At 38.5% G+C, this 16,918-nt stretch overlaps 1 protein-coding gene across 25 annotated transcripts in view; it reads right to left on the bottom strand.

Moving 5' to 3' along the window:
* The window catches only part of SOX5 (SRY-box transcription factor 5), a 650,695-nt gene that overhangs the window by 136,094 nt on the left and 497,683 nt on the right, over nt 1-16,918 (bottom strand). For all 25 annotated transcript variants that reach the window (XM_084509197.1, XM_084509199.1, XM_084509212.1 and 22 more), the window contains 2 exons: nt 14,116-14,288; nt 11,635-11,703 (listed from right to left, as the gene is read on the bottom strand). In XM_084509197.1, coding sequence (XP_084365323.1) covers nt 11,635-11,703; nt 14,116-14,288 — 242 coding nt within the window. The remainder of the gene's footprint in view (nt 1-11,634; nt 11,704-14,115; nt 14,289-16,918) is intronic.

Genomic DNA, 16,918 nt, shown 5'->3' with positions numbered 1-16,918 from the left:
CTCGTTACATACAGTATATATATAAGAAAAAACTCACTGATGCACTGCAGCTCAGTCATACTCAAACTGCAAACACAATTCTACAAGCAACGTGAAAGATAAGAAAATAAACTGTAACTACACAGAGCTTTACAGGGCTAAATGCTTCAACAGGTTTCCACCAAATACTCAGAAAAAGAGACACCTCAACTAAAAGATCTATGACTTTTAATTCTATACCGTCAGCCATTATGTTGCTAAAATATAATGATTGTGGTAAATTAGGAGGAAAGTATCGATTAGTGGTAACTTGTGATGATAATCAGTTTGGTCCCAAACCCACTGAGGGAGAAAGGGGGGAGCAAGTGGAGGGCATTGAAAAGAAAACATCAAACTCCATTTTCGATATAGCGAGCCCAGATTCAACAAAGGCACCAATGTAATCAGTCTTCCTTTCTGAGGACAGCAATATAAAATATTCTTCTCTAATTTGATGGAGAGTGAGAGAAAGAGAGGGAAAGAGGGAGAGAGGGATCGAGATACGGAAAGAGAGAAGCATCATAACATGGGCTCTTACCCACACAGCCAGGTAACTTTTCTCCTTCTAACATAGGAGAACATATCAATGTATATATCTCCTGTAACTCAAATGACACTGGCACTTCTCCCATGCTGACACCTGAGGGTTCAAACAGTGCTGACGTTGTATTACAGGTGGTTGGTATATCAGCAGTATGTGCTTTCAGGGCTATCAAAAACACGCAGAAGCACAGTTTAAATAGCACTACTTTGAATGAAATGTCAAGGACTCGAAAGTTAGGGAATGCCAGAATTAAGGTTGTCCACATAACTTTAATTTTTCGCTCTTGTGAGTGCGATCTACAATTACATTATCATGTAATTCTGCTCCCCCAGGATACCAGTTCTTATTCAATATGCATAACGGAGATGTATGGTAATAAAATAAAGATACCCATTGAACCTAATTCTGCCACTTTTAGTTTTCAAAGACCTCTCTTCATTATCGAGCTAATGTATTTCTTTGTATACAATTTTTACAGCATACAGAAGTATAGAAATCTCTTTATCATTTCTTTCCAAATCCATTTTAAATTGCTGCCTATGAGCAATTTTGTTGAAACTAACCAAGTTTCAACTTTAGAATAATGTGCTGAATGCTGTCAGTTGTCTTTCAGAGTAGTCAAACCTGATAAAATCTATTTGGTAATACACATATTTCAAATGTGTCAAATACTTATAAACTCCAAGTACTGTAAATTAAATTTGTTCCTTTCAGTTCTTATTATGAACTTTAGTTTCTTTTCTTTTCTTTTTTTTTTAAATGTTTGCCCTGGAACTTCAAATTCTTTGACTTCTAAGTACAAGAAACTCTGATGTATACTTCTTATCCTCTTCAAAGAATATTTCTGTCCAATTTGGACAAAAATCTGAAAACTTTCCTTACAATTATTTACCCATTATACATTTTACTCAACTTTCTTCTGTGGAAGTTGACCTTAGATACTTACAAAGTACAATATGCAAAATCAAGACTGAGAGTTACGAGATCTGTAACTCTCCAGTTCATCTTTGCTCATAAGAGACTTCCACTAGACAACTGCACCCTTCCCTCTCCATCTTCTAAATCAGGCTTCACTCACATTGCCTCTTCAATCTTTACCCTAAAGTGATTACACTGTTTAATCTACTGTTCTTACAAATACCAAGCATAAGTAACTGCCCTCCACTTTAATGTATATGGTACAATTCATATAGCTGGCAGAAAGTGGACAAGAAAAGCAAAATAGTTTCTGCTGGCCTCCTGCATGCTATTACCACCAACGGTGAGCTCATCTTGTCTCCTGAACTATGCAGGGTAAGGCATCACCAGACAGATGTCTGAGGAAAATCCGAAGTGATGAAGACAGCGGTGTTGATTCAGTAGGTGGAACCACACTCTTCCCTATGAATCATTTTGAACCATTATTCCAGCAGAGCTTGAAGTACTCTATTTTGAATGAGCTGTCAAAATGAAGTCGTGACCACTTAACATGGCAAGAGATGAATCAGAAAAGCAAGGCATTGCCAGCAGAAACTAAATGATCCTCAAATTTCTCTCTCTTGATAATGGAGGTATAAGAGCTGGTAGCAACTCCAGAATGTCAAACATAACCTGTATTTCAAATATAACCACTTTGGTTAGAAAAAGAACCCTTTTAGATACAAGAAGCTGGGCAGAATCAGATGCTCAGATGCAGTGCTTAGAATCATAGCATATATATAACGGCCCTTATACAGCAACACTGCCAGTGTTGCTAGGACAAGAGTTGCAAACCAGGTAGCAGTCATGATAACTTTTTTTTTTTGTTTCTGTTACTAGGGGACATGAGTCAACACTATGCCTCTCCTGTTCAAATTCCAATTTAGGAAATTATACGCACTTCCTTACATCTACTTGTTCTACTGCTTTACAAGAAGACCCACATCACATCTCAGCTCTACATGTCCTTGTATTTCTACACAATGTTTGCAGGGAGAATTCTAACAGGTTAACTCCTATAATGCTTCTTAAAATAGGCTGAAAATTATTACCTCCAGTAGATCAGCCAAACCATACACTGGCTGGTACTTCTGCCATTACTGGAGTCAATACAAGAAAATGTACTTTCATGCCTCAGTTCCTGCAGGTCACAATTTGGTAATATTAGTATCACCAAACCTTTATCGAAGTTCCGTTTTCTGTTCATGCAATTATCATTGAAAAGTGTAGCAACTCCTATGTAACCTTAAAACCCATTTCTAATTTTAGTTAATGCTACGGAATCCCAAATATATTCCATAAAACTGAAGAAGAAATAAATAACATCAGAATTTGGCTGAGTTTCATTATCTTTGGGATCCTTCAGGCTGTCAACATGATACATAAGTCAAATATTGCTTGGCAAAAAACACAGGTGAAAACCCCCAATTTATAGAAATCACTAGAATGATATGTAGTAGTGAATTTTCAAATCTAGGTTTGTTTTGGGGGGTGAGACCCTACAATAATTGCTCTCAACTTACGTAGCTGAGTCATTTTGCAACTGGTGACCATTATAACGATGTTCTCGTTTTCAGAGCCAATGTGATGCCACACAGTGATTTGTCTGTTAAATTGAATCTTTGCCTCTAGATAGATAGATAGATATAAAGTTTATTTTGAAATGTCTCCTAGTGCCTCTGAGTCTGACTGATGTGAGATGTTATTTTGAACATGCCAAAGCATCTGAACGGCTCCAGTCCTTTCTTTTCAGCGTGCATTCCTTGATAAGTGGCAAAGCTTCCCACTTATCAGTCACTCAAAGTGACTGTGGCTGTCAGTTGTGTACAAAGCGCAATCAGTTTGGAAGCAGAGACACCAGCATTTTTCTTCTCAGCTTGAAGCAAACACGTTTTGACTGCTAGTCATTCAATTTTAAAGCATCTTCAATTAGGGGCGGATGAAGATATAAAGAAAACACATCCTAAACACCTCCGCCAGCCAGCAGTAAAAAATTTATTGTTATCTCCTGCTTTACCTTACTGCAGAGGCAGCAGTGGCAGCCTTTTTTGGCTGCACAACAGAAGTGCTCATGACTGCACACAGTCCATTTGGCCAAGATCACAGCTATAAAGAGTTCACATTCAGCTTCCCAAGCTACTTACTCAAACTACTGTGGTACTTTCTGCTCCTGTACCTCTGCTGCATGCTGCATAAATACCTGCATGGGTACATGAACGCGAACATAGCTCACACATGCACAGGTCCACCATCTCACACATTTTGAACAAAAACATTTGCAAAATGACATATGTACTCTATAGCCAATAAAACTCTAATCAAAACCATTAAATGATCATGGAAATATTGACAAGGGAGGAATTAAAAAAAAAAAAAAAGGAGAGAGCTGGCAGAAAGGAGAAGCAGATGAAGAAAAGGGTGGGCAGCTGCATAAGGAAGATCACAATGTCAGAGAGCTAGAAGAAGAAAGATGGGGAAAAATTGTGGGGTGAACCTCAGAGATGCTGAAATTAGAGAGGGGGTCTGAAAAAGCAAAGAAAGACAGGGCACTGTAAAGAGGTCTCAGAGACAGCATTTGCTTAGGGGAGGAAGAGACCAAGATAAGGCCTTTGCCTAAAATGTTGCCAGTTCTGACATCTGTTGGTGTTTTTCTTACAGTCCAAGCTGCTGGAGTATTTTTGTTACTTTTAAATAAAAATAAGTTTCTGCCCCTCCCTTCTGACTGTGCAAGAAAATATGAAAATCTCAGTAACAAAAAAGGAAATTAAGACAAAAAGCTAAAATTACAAGAAAAAAGGTCATGAAGTTTAAAACAAATTCATAAGTTCTGAACGTTTGGACTTCTGACACTGGAGAAAACTTCATTATCAGCAAGTGTTGTAATCGTGTAGCTCAGCATAGGCAACAAGCTGGTTTATCTGATGAAAGCATACTCTTGCAATCGTAATAAATTAAAGTTTACACAAATCCCACAGATTTTCCTTGCATGCATTGGTGCAATTATGCCAGTCAGCAAATTTGGGTTATGTAAGAATGTAGGAGAGGCCAGGGACTGAAGAAGATGCTTGGTATTGAGATAATTTTTGGGAGTAAAACTGTGGTATATCAGTGGAAAATGCTCCTCTGCACATAAATAAGTGCAGCTAAACAGATCATCAAGCTGCAGTCTTTTATATGACTTAACTTTTTGGGTAATGGAAGCTAGTGAAGACCCATAGGTTACTTTAAAGTGCATGCATCATATCCTTCAGCAAAACACATACGTTATTTGCTGAACTCAAGAACTAATTAGCTCATTCTGACTTCTAGCCTAGATTTTTCTTCTTACTCCTCCCCTTTTCCTATCTCCTCCCCAAACCTCATCTCTCTCTCTCTTTTTTTTTTTTTTTTTTTTTTAATTTTGTTTTGTTTTGCTTTTTCGAATAATTAATTTCCCAGGGGCTTTTCCCTGCTCAAGGGACAGGCGAGTTATTCTGATAGCTGATAGGACATCAGCTGCAGTGCTTTTGTGAGAAACAATTGTTTAGCCTCTTTGCCGGCAACCTCAGTTGTTTGGGAAGAGGTTGCAAAGTCATGGGAAAGGCTGCAGCGTGACTCCTTCTTGGTCCTGTCTCACTAAATCCAGTATGCCCATGTTTATAAGTTTCAGGAAAACAGCTGCTCCTGACACATGATGAATTTGGACAAAATGTCCCCAACCTATCTATGAGCCTGTTTGGTTTGACTGTGCAGTCACAGCTCGTCATATCCACACTGGCAAAAAAACAAAACAAAAAAAACAAACCGGCTCAGTGGACGGAGCCTGTTCTGAAAACATTTTGCAGAGTGAGAAGGAAGATACTTTCTCACAGTTTCCTACTGAAGAAAGGTCTCATTAAACTCCCACTAATATGAATAAGAGCCTTTTCACTATGTTCAGTGGGAGTTGGATCAGGCCCTCACTTCAACAGCTTTATTGTCTACCAGGGAAACCTTTTGTCCTCACCTCTCTCTGATATGCAAAAAGGACTCTAATTACAGAAGAACTAATACTGTTCTGCTGTGCAATGGCTTGCAAAGGGGTCGTAGCACCATGAAGCACTGCTCTGCTGTCACTGACTTCTGAGAAAATCAAAATTCCCAGGCAAAACGATAATACAGAAGTAACAATCATTACTAAATCTGTAACCAACCACTTGTGTAGTGGTTGCTCATTTTTGTGTCTTGAGTGAAGGATTCATCATCTACGACCCTTTAAAGTCTCCTACAGAAATCTGGGTTACAGGCATATAAGCAGCTAGGGAGCAAGAAAGAGATTTTACAAGTCCTTAAGGCTGCACTGAGTAAACACTAGCAGAGCAAGAACTGAGGGCAAGGATCTCTACCCTCCAAATCATAGGCACAAACTACTCCAAGTATTTAGCCCACGGAGTGGCCTGCTGGAGTTTGCTTTCCAGCCAAACACAGAAAATGAAACAATGAGCTGTGCTGGAAGTTATAATTTAGAGTGCAAACTTGTTGGGGCAGGGAACAAATCTCCAGATTTCTTCATGTAAATTCAAACAGTCAGTGTCTCCTTGTGTCAACTCATACTTTTTACAACTAAATTTCATCTGTTACCATGCTAATCAAAATCTCAATGTTTTCTCGCACAAAGAGAATGCAAACAGGCCTGAACATCAACCAGCCAGTTCTGGATAACAGATGATTGCTCACCTGAGCATTTCAAAATCAACAACAAATCTAAACAACAGAAAAATTGTCTCCACAGATAACTGTATGTGTAAATTACGGTATCTAAAGCACTGTGGAAGCAGGTCTCCTTACCAGTGCTTTGGGAGGCTGGAATCAAACCAGAGCCTCTTTGTGTGTGGAAAGTTTTGACAATAACAACTGTGTCATTTCTAACTTGGCATTTTAGGCATAAGAAATATTTTTCTGAACTTCTGTGTAACTCAGAAATCAAATCCTTCTTTCCTCCCCCCCAAAATATAGCTAGATTTTTAAAAATAGATCTGGCAACAAAAGCAACTAAGCATCTTGCAGAAAATTCCAAGTGTTCAAGATTTTATTACATTCCAAACTGGAACAACACCTTAAACCTCAGAACTTAATGAGAATGGGAATGTTCAGATTTGGTAACATATTAGAGCAGCCAGGCCTCACCATCTACCAATGCAACTCATGGGGAAAGGGACACTGCCAGCTGACAATGGGTGGGTAGTATGGAAATACGTATCCATGCTCTCGGAAGAAAGCCTTATTTGGAGCCGGGAGGACACCCAGGGCAGCTAAGGGATGCAGAAAAGACAGGAAGTTTGTAACCTAAAGAGACATGGAGTCTGGAGGGTGGTGGTGCCCACAGTCCCTGCCAGACAAGCCACCTCCAGAGCTCAAGCCCATCCAGGCCTGGGTGAGCATTTCACCTGGGAGCCTGCCTCTGGAGGACTGGGGCAAGCCTGCCAGGTGCCACCAGGCCCTGGAGCTGCCTGGAGCTTGGCCAGGCACCAAGCAGAAGTCACAGCCTGCCTGGCCCATGGCGCAGGCCGCACACACGGCTTCCTAGAGATGCATCAGAACTTAGTCATAATCCATGCGTTCTTCAGAGCCTTATTTTCAACAGAAAAGGTGTCCCCTCAGAACATCTTTTGACAAGTCTCTTTTTCTGAAGGAAAGCAAGAACCCTGTATTACAAAAACACAGAGTCATCAAATGATTGCTGTCTGGCAGGAATTGCCCTCAAGTTTCAGATAGCACTCAGTTCTTGGGCTAATTACATTGCCCACAACTTAATACAAATTAGTAACCAAGTACTGACAGTGTAAAACTACAAAGTCAAACAAGATCAAGGCCCAAGTGCTAGAGACACTGTAAAGCAGCACTGCTGCTACTTGCTGCTTCGAGATCTTAATTTTACATTATTGGCAACCTGAAGTGTTCCAAGATCTTAAGCTGGGCTCTCCAAAAAAAATTTTGACTAAAAATCAGAACAGTTTAAAAAACAACATTTGGCCTCCGTTTTGTTTGCCTTCTAATTTTGGAATTTGTAGTGTTCATGGTTTCAAGTTTTGCCTGAAAATATGAGAGTTGGAAATTTACATTTTGAATAAATGAAAGCTGGCATTTTTATCATCACATGACTCCAAGAGCTGCGGCTTGAGGACAAAAAAAAAAAAAAAACAACAACAAAAAACACTGTCAGTGTTTTATACAAAATAGTGAGATTAGCAACATTGGTTTTATCACAATATGAGCTGCAAGGTTGACCTATTTTACCAACCATGCCCTACTGAATATGAATTGCTTTATGAATTTTAACAACTGCATTTCATTTATAGTTCAATTAAAGCGACTTTTGTCACTGAGCTTCAAAGCAAACTATTCAACCTTCAACCTAGGCTAGACTTATTTCTCTGAGCAAGTGGAAGGTATATACTGTACCATGGCACAAAACTTTGCATCTCAAAGACACTCTTCAAGGCAAGTGTGCTCATTGCCTGTACTGGGGACCAGCTCAGAACCATGAAAAAGCAGCATCTAGTCTTCAAGTTTCTTTCACTCTCTGCCCACTTGATGAGACAGCTATGGAGCCCCAGACTGCAACACATTTAAAAGAATACCAGGAAATCACTTGTCTGCTCACAGAGGAAGACAGGGAGGTGATGTTGTGAGATCCCCTAAGGCCTTGAAAGAGAAAACCAGATTTCGACCAATAACTCACTGAGCAATACTTCGTGTCTACATGTTCTTTCCTCAGTCTGTTCTACAGCTGCATATAACTACAGAGCTATTCAAAAATATGGACTGAAATCTTCAAGGCTGTTGATGCATGAGAGCAAACAGAACAAAATACAAATTTAAGTTTCAGTTCTGGTTAAAATAACAAGACCAAGCTGTGCAGGACAGAAGATCCTAAAGATTCTGCAGGCAGAAACTACACATGAAGATGAAACAGGACTGAAAGCAGTGTGCATGCGAGAATGCATTCCAAAGTAGCATAAAATAAGATGGGAGAAGGTTGAATTCATTATTCAGAGAAACTAAACCCCCTTCACAAACTAGGTGTGGAGCATCCCAAAAAGCAGATAAAAATTATTATAACAATTTGCCAAAACATAAAATCTTGTATAAATCACGTTTTAGCATTATGAGGTTATATGGATTCTTGATTTTAATCTCATCAGCAACTTTTCTCCCATTTAGCATTACCTTTTACTTAACTCCCTAGACAAAGACAAGCTGCTGGTCTGTGTTAATGAAACCTCTTTCCAGTTAGTTCAGAAGGGATGGATTTGAAAAAGACATAATGTCAATTAGACACTCATGTGCCAGGTACATCCTTCTATGCTCAAGTATCTAAGGCATCTTTCCTCAGCATCACACAAGTGGCTAGTTTAATTGAGATGTAGTTATACTCAGCATTTGTAGTTCTCTAAGGAGGCGAGGTACATTGCAACCTCTCTCTGCTTATGTATTGCGTGCATATTGGTGACTGACTGTATGCTGTGCTAAGGAGAGGGGGAAATGTTTCCAAGTTAGCGCTCTTAGAGAAAAGAGTCATAAATCATGGGGTCAGCCAGGCTGTATTTTTTTTTTTTTTAACCTTAAGGTATTATGTTTTCAATACATTATTTCAATAGTGATTTTTTTTTTTCGTGTAATAATTTATTTGGAATTATGGCAACTCTTACAAGATTAGAAAAAATTGGCTCAAGTAAAATGAATCCTTTGTCATAAATAGGTTGTGTTCATAACTGCAGCCTAATCATTCAATTGCACATAAGTCAAATAGTTATCCAGACTTTGTAGGAATATTTCCCTGTCAATAAATCTAATGCTGTTTAAAAACTCTGGGACAATGTGACAGAAGCCTCAGATTAATTACAGGAAGGTCAGAAAATCTGAACTCCCAGCTACCTTCATGTCACAGTTTTGTTCCACCCACCATAACCTGATTGTAAACTCACCAACCGTTTTAAACATGGGCATGTTGGGGTGCTTTCATTGTCTCCATTTATATAAAATGGCATATTTCTTCAGGAATTGCTGCTTTGCTCTGACAACAGTCAACTAAGCATGCAACTGAGAAGAAATGTATTGCTTTGTATTCATTGACAGTGTTATTATTATTATTATTTTAAAATGCTTTTTTCTCAGTGATTTAACAATAATTGGACTGCAACTAGGGTTTGCAAGACTACAAGATGATACAGACCACAGAACTGTTAAGAGGCAGGCAGCATAATCAAAATTTCACTACAAATAGATTATCTCTGTGGGAATGAGAGGACAGTATTGTCTCTCTGCCTGTTCAATTCTTGACCTGTATCATGTGACCATCCCAAAGGAGGGTGCCCCAGATCTGATGGGCTTTGTGTGGACCCTGGAGGTGAAACTCTGACCTTGAAAGGGTCAATATTTCATCCTAAATCCCTTGGGACAGGTCTCCAAATCATTTCTTAGGCTCACAGCTTGTATCAGATGATAGCTAGCTGACTTTCATTTACTACTGACTTAGGTCAAACTTGGATCAGAGATCAAGAGATGAAAGACTCTATATCCCATTATCAATAATTGGTGTTTTCTACTACCCTAAAAAAGACATACTTCATTCTTATCTACAAGACCTTATAACTTAAAAGGCTTGAGGTCAAATTATGTTACTTCACTTTACTTTTATTCACTGCTTATACAACAATTTCCTCTATAACTCTCATAGCTAAATAGTAGAAGTGTAAATAATTTACTTGCTGTGGTAGAAATTCTGTATTGTTTTTCTTTATTAGTCTTATTAAAGATAATGCAATAAAGAAAAATCCCTCCCACAATTTTTTTAAAAAATATAAAAATAAAAACAAACAACAAAAAAACAAACCAAACCAAAACCAACCAACCAAGCAAACAGAGGTCAAGGCCAATCCAGGCCTTTCTAATATCAAAATTATTTTCAACAACAAAGCTCTTCTTACATATGTTGCCTTGTAACAGAGGGACGGAACTTCTCCAGAAGTTTTTTCATAGTTACAAAAGTCCTGATGATGAAAGAATACACTCTGAAATGACAGCCAGTTTTCTGGCTAGTGTGAAGCCATACAACTCCTCTGATTTTGAGGGAATTATGTTTTCATTGAGCAGCTAAGGATGTGGCACATAATTTTATGCAACTATTTCTAAAATGTTAAAGAGATGTTTTGGAAGGAAGATCCTGATGTTACTGTACTAACAGAACATAACATCCACTTCCACAGTGACTTGCATTGCTCTGTAAATAACTGCATACTTAAACAGTCAGAAACTCAACCATAACTCTAGATAGCTGTAAAATGTCTACCCCTGCCTTTCTTATTCTTTGAAAAACTTTATTGTTAAATTGATTTGCATTGTTCACAAGACAGGGCTATGCATATATATACCTGCAAGAGAAGTAATGAAATACAACCAGTGGCACAAAAAGAAACTTTCAAATGCTTTAAGGAAAAAGGGGTTTAATAAAGTTCACTGGTTACACTGGGTTAACAACTTTTTTCTCCTATTAGGAGTAAATGTGAAGATACCTAGGATTTTCACAGTTGCTCTCCAGAATCTAACCAACCTTTTGACCAGTTTCTCATTCAGACAATAATTTCACCCAATGTTTTGAAAGTTTCCAGACGTTCAGCACCTCAGGCAGCAGGAAGGAGAGACATTTGATTATAGATCACTGAAGATAACTGCTTCAGCAAAACCTCAAAAACAGAGCTGTCAGAGATCCACTCCAATCCAACACTTTTTGGCAACATTTTTTTTGCCACTCCTGATCTAAAGTTGAAGAGCAATTTCAGAGCAAACCCTTGCTAACCCTTCAGTTAGCAAACCCTTGCTAACACCACCTTGCTCTCTCATCTGCTTCTTGATCCCTCTAGGTTCAGTGTTAACCACACAAGGCTTTACAGAAATCGACCTTACAGAATTTTTTTGCTTAATGACAGTTAACATTTTCATGTGTTTTTCCATAAATAAGATGTAAACCACTGGCAGAGATTTAAACAAAACAAAACAAAACAAAAAACAACTATGACAAGAATGGCTGAGGGAAACCGTGGGGGAACAGAAGGGAAATAGATAACAGGGGCATGGGTGGAGACGCAGTCTCTGACCTGGATCTGTTGCTGAAGAAGGTTAATTTTGTGTTGCTGCTGCAGGAGCTGCTGCTGTTGTCTTGCAATCTGTGGAGAAAGTGCACAGAAGAAATGTGAGATATGTATAATCATTCATGGAGTTGCTGCATAGTCATATTCTGCCCTGCCTAGTTCTTTAACCTGTGCTGTTAAGCTAATAAACCTTCAAGGGTGGGTGGCAACAGCAAATACTAATGTGAAAGGGAATCTTACGGAAATGCTATCCTGGATGTTAGGAGAAGACTGATGCAAAAATCTCTCCTCTCTCATTATATGAAACAGCACACTGAAGTCACTAAAAAGAGAGCACTCATCTGCTCCTCCCTGCTGGAAAAAGAACAATACTGGCAGTGAAGATGGAAAATAGTAGGGGAAGGCAGAACCCCCCCCCCCCAAAAAAAAAAAAAAAAAAAGGAGGATGGATAGTAAAATTCTTTTTATATTTAGTGCCACCTACTCAAAGTTTTCCACGAGAGGAAATGTGACACCCAGGAGGCAGTGGGTGTATTTCATTGGTGTAGAAACAGATGCAAAGAGACTGGAACTAGATATGGGAAAATCACTTTGACTCTCTGTGCTTCAATGGGTACAACATCCGCTGAAAGAAACTAAGGGGGCAGAGTGCAAGTCTACACAGCTCTATGCTGAAAGATCCACACAAGTGGATGTAGTACTTGTCTCCTCTCAAAGTCATGTGTGTTTTCCACAAGGACTTCTACCCTCTCTCACCATTTCCTAAATGGCTGGGAAGGTAGGTACATTTTGCATACAGTGAAGGAAAATGCAGACAACAGTGTAATCAAACTAGAGTTCTCAGAAAACTGATGAAGATAAACCATTATATGCCTCAAACTGAAAAAGCAAACTTGAAAAACTTTCATCCAAGTCATCACAAAAGCTCTACTCTCATGAATAGCTAGCCCAGAAGTACAAACATTAAGGAGTTAAGGAGTACTGCTATTCCCCTGTGGTATGTGTACACATCTCAGGGTCAGATGGGAATTTATACATACTTACTGAGAGGAATTTTGTGCATTTTTCCCTTTAGGTATTTTCTTTCATTTCTGTTATTAAACTATTAGCATAAGAAATACTTGCTCATGTAATTCCACATATAAAAGATTAAGCAAGTATTCTCTTTTCAGAGCCTCTCTTTAAGCAACCAAAATATTTTTTATCAATTCATTTTTTTGAAAACTTGGGTATTTTAGTTTCTATATAACAGAATTATATACTATTTCTTAAATTAAAAGAAATTCTAGTTATCCTAACAATAATCCTGCAGTAATTTTTACCTTCTTTTTCATTTTCTTTTTCACTTTTAAATCATTCAATCATCCTATAGCAGTAATGACTTACAGTCAGGGCAAAGGAAGTAGCTTCTGTGGGATGTCTCCTCATGGAAGGATCTGGCCAATTACACCTTCACACCTTCATCCACATTCTCCATGTAAATAACAGTGTGATACAACTTCACTAATTTAAGTCACTTCTCCCACTCTCCCCAGGTGAGATTTCAGGCCAAAATATACAGGATTTGAAATAAGACTTTGAAATAATCAAAAACAGGGAAAAACAAGGCTAGAATGTCTGAGGATGTCAGCAATGCTTTTTGCTACCATACAAACTCTGAAGTATGACAACCACGACTGAATTCACAGAGTTTTGTGAGTTTCACAAAAATTCACATTCAGGTTTCATTACAAGCTGAGATGCATGCTCAGACCAAAATCTTCTAGATAAGAGGCATCAGGATAGACTACTGACAAAATTTTAACCCACATCTATGGGTTTTCTGTTCATGTTCAGGTGCATAAATGGACCTTCACTTCTGTTAAAATTTGTGTGGTGCACATTTGTTAAAAAAGTTGTAGTTTTGCATAAAATATGTGTCCATGTGTTCACATTGGAACTGTTCATGTGTGAAAACATGTTTGCATTTTCAGTGGAGGGAATATTTGTAAGAGCTGAAAATCAAGACTCTCAAGTGTAGAAGAAAAAAAATCAAACTTGTTCACTAACTTTATATTATTCTTCCCCACTTTTTCCACAGTTGGCAAAACAATCTTTTTCATTTGTCACATTGCAACCCAAATGCTACATTTTGTTCCTATTCAGTATCACTGAATTCAAGCAGCACTGAAAGATTATTCAGGATGGATGAATTTGCACACTTATTTACACTGATTTAAAAGAAAAAGAAAAACTATTGGAAGAGAATACCCTGCAACGGGAAGACATATCTTTAAAAGATAAAAAGAACCATCGTATATATTGCAAATTAAAGCATTCTTACAATATATCTTCATTCAAACTTCTTTGCCTAAGAAAACAAATGGGAAAAAAAAAAAAAAAAAAGGTGGAGAATGAACCTGAGAAGTATAGACCCTAAAAGATAAGCTACTGGAAAGTCCTTCTAGAAGACAATTTAAGCTGAAAGCCACTATAATAATCATTCACCTGTTCTTGTTGCTGCTTAGCCAGCTCCATTTGTTGGCGTTGTTTCTCGATCTGTGATGCAGCCAGTTTTTTCTGTTCATCATGAGCTGCTAGCAGCTGTTCTCGCAAACTGGTCAGCTGATTGATCATACCCATGAGCTGCCTTTCTTTCTCAGCGAGGCTTTCTGGAGTCCCTGAGCATCATATGGTGGAAAAAAAAAAAAAAAAAAAAAAAAAAAAAAGGTAAAGAGAGGAGAGAGGAAATTTAGAGCTAGTTATATTTCAATTCTTCAGGTTCACTGCAAGCAAAGTTTTAGGAGAACCACACAGTCCCTCCACAGGAAAATGCCACAAAGCATAATTCTGTACACAGGCTTTGATCTGGTGTCCCCTTTCAATGTTTCATTGCTTTTTCATCTATTTTTCTGTTGCCTTCTTATCAGATCAATAGGGAAAAAATACTGTCTGTTTTGAAAGAGTTTCAAATTTTAAACACTGTTTACATTTCGGGGGGATCAAAATCAACACTTGCAATTTTGAGAAACAGTCACATTTTCAGCAGAAACTTATGACAAAGACACATTAACATTCTGACGCTTGCAGAAGCTGCAAGGTGCATGTTACCCTTTCTTCATAATGGATGGGAAGCAGGGAGGTCCCCTTGGTGTGGGCAACCTCGCTGTTGCTCACACAGCACACGGCAGCTGTCAGCATGCTGCCGGCTGCATCATTTCAATCTGCCCTGATGAAGATGAAACGACACAGTATTTAAATTGTCAATAATAAGTAGCACTGTCGTTGCTGCTGCTAAGTATTTTTAAAGGAAAAAGTCTTGCAGAAACATATCAGAAAAACTGAGTTAAGTGCATCTCTCATTTTTACTGTCATTAGCTGTTTTTTGTAGGAGAGCTCAACAGACACAGACACAGGAACTGACTGACTCTATCTCTAAACCATTCTGCAAAAAGTCCTCCTTCCTTACAGAATGACAGTGGTTATAAAGGAGGGGAAGGAAAAATTCCAAGAAAAATCAACAACTATGAATCACGCTTTAGAAACAAAAATGGCACTATATCTAGTATCATTTTACTATGAATTTAGAAGACCAGAAAGTATGTGTAGCAGCTAATCCACAGATAAACCCAGTACCACCACACCCTCTCATATGAGTCAGAGCCTATGAAATCCTTTCTCAAAAAAAGCTTTAGGAAAGGATTAGGACTATCTGTCTCTATGCCTCCTCAAAACAGTCTGCTTTTTGGGACAACCCTGCCACACAAACCTTTCTAAAATACAGGAAGTGTTCTTCTGCCAATATCACCAATGCTCTCCAAGAGGAAAAAAATAAAAATAAAAAATTGGCGACTATACTGAACATGTTCCTAGCCAACTATCAGTCAGACATGGAAAAGAGCTACTGGTAATAGCTCATTTAGTCTACCCCCCTGCCAGTGCAGGAATGCTCCCTACAATATATTTACTACAGCTTTCAAGATTGGATTGAAATGTCTGAAATAGTGAATCATCTACTGCATGCCTCAGAAGACTGGGCCACAGTCTTTGAAATGTCATCATTAGGGCTATTGGCTTGATATTTGGTTTCACTTACATTTACTTAATTTCATCCTTGCTCTCCCAAGCAGCATCCCCATTTGCTACTTTAGCCAAGCCCTTTAAAGCATTTGTAGACAGTTATACACACCAAATAAAAGACAAAGAATCCATATTTACATATAATGGAAATGTAATTATTAACTTTTTATTACAATGCTACAGATCAATGTGAAAATACCATTATACAACAGAAAGCTACAGCAGAATATCCTCAGATATGGTATACAAAAAAACTGTAGCAGGTGCTGAAAACTTGAGAAACACATTGAAACCAAAACCACTGGACTTTAAAACTGTTCTGTTAAAAGCTGGTAGAATGTGTTTTAGCAGTGGCAAATAAATTATTTTTAACTTACAACCTTTACTTCAAATACTGGAGATAGAGAACTGCTTTAAGTAATGCACTTGCCACCTGCACATACAAATAGTTAGAAGTGACTATTGTCACTCGTCTGCCCTTCGTGGATTTTTCTCCAGGAAAAACTGTGCAATGCTTCCACAATGTACAGCAGAATTATTTGAAAGACAGCTCCTTCCTTGCCCTATCAGCTGCTAGAAGTTCACTTTTTGACTATCAGCGTACTGATACTGGCAGCATAGCATGCTGTACACACTGACATATCTGGAAAAAGAAAAATATTTTATTCTAAACTTTTATGAGGATTCAGGAGAGTGAGAGAGAAAGAACTATAGAGAGAAGGAATATACAGGATTGGGTTAGTTTTCAATGAAGGGTAAGCAAAAAATCATCACTCTCAAATAACTCATTTGACATATACAGCAACACACATCAAAGATACTCAGCTAGTACTGGTTCATCAGCGTATTTTGAGATCCCACACCAGCTCTCAGTTGGGAATCAACAAACACTTTGTCAAGTTAAGTTAATCCTCACCATACCTTTGAAAGGTTGGACGTGGTGCTTAGGGATGTGGTTTAGTGGGTGATACTGGTGGTACGTGGATGGTTGGACCAGATGATCTTGGAGGTCTTTTCCAACCTTTAATGAGTCTATGAAAGGTGGAAAAATGTTTCCATGTGTGTAGACTGACAGGCAGAGCGGTCACAGAGTGACTGATGCAGGGCCAGAAGACATCTCGGTACCCAGAGCCGTTATCTGAATGCTCCCACTCGCCTTGGCAGCACAAGCAGAACTCCCTACCTGCCAGTGCCCCGGCAGTGACGAGAAACAACCCCACAGCTGCAGGCG

Source organism: Aythya ferina, assembly GCF_964211825.1.
Source record: "Aythya ferina genome assembly, chromosome: 1".
Lineage (NCBI taxonomy): Eukaryota > Metazoa > Chordata > Aves > Anseriformes > Anatidae > Aythya > Aythya ferina.
This window is presented reverse-complemented; position numbering and strand designations above follow the sequence as displayed.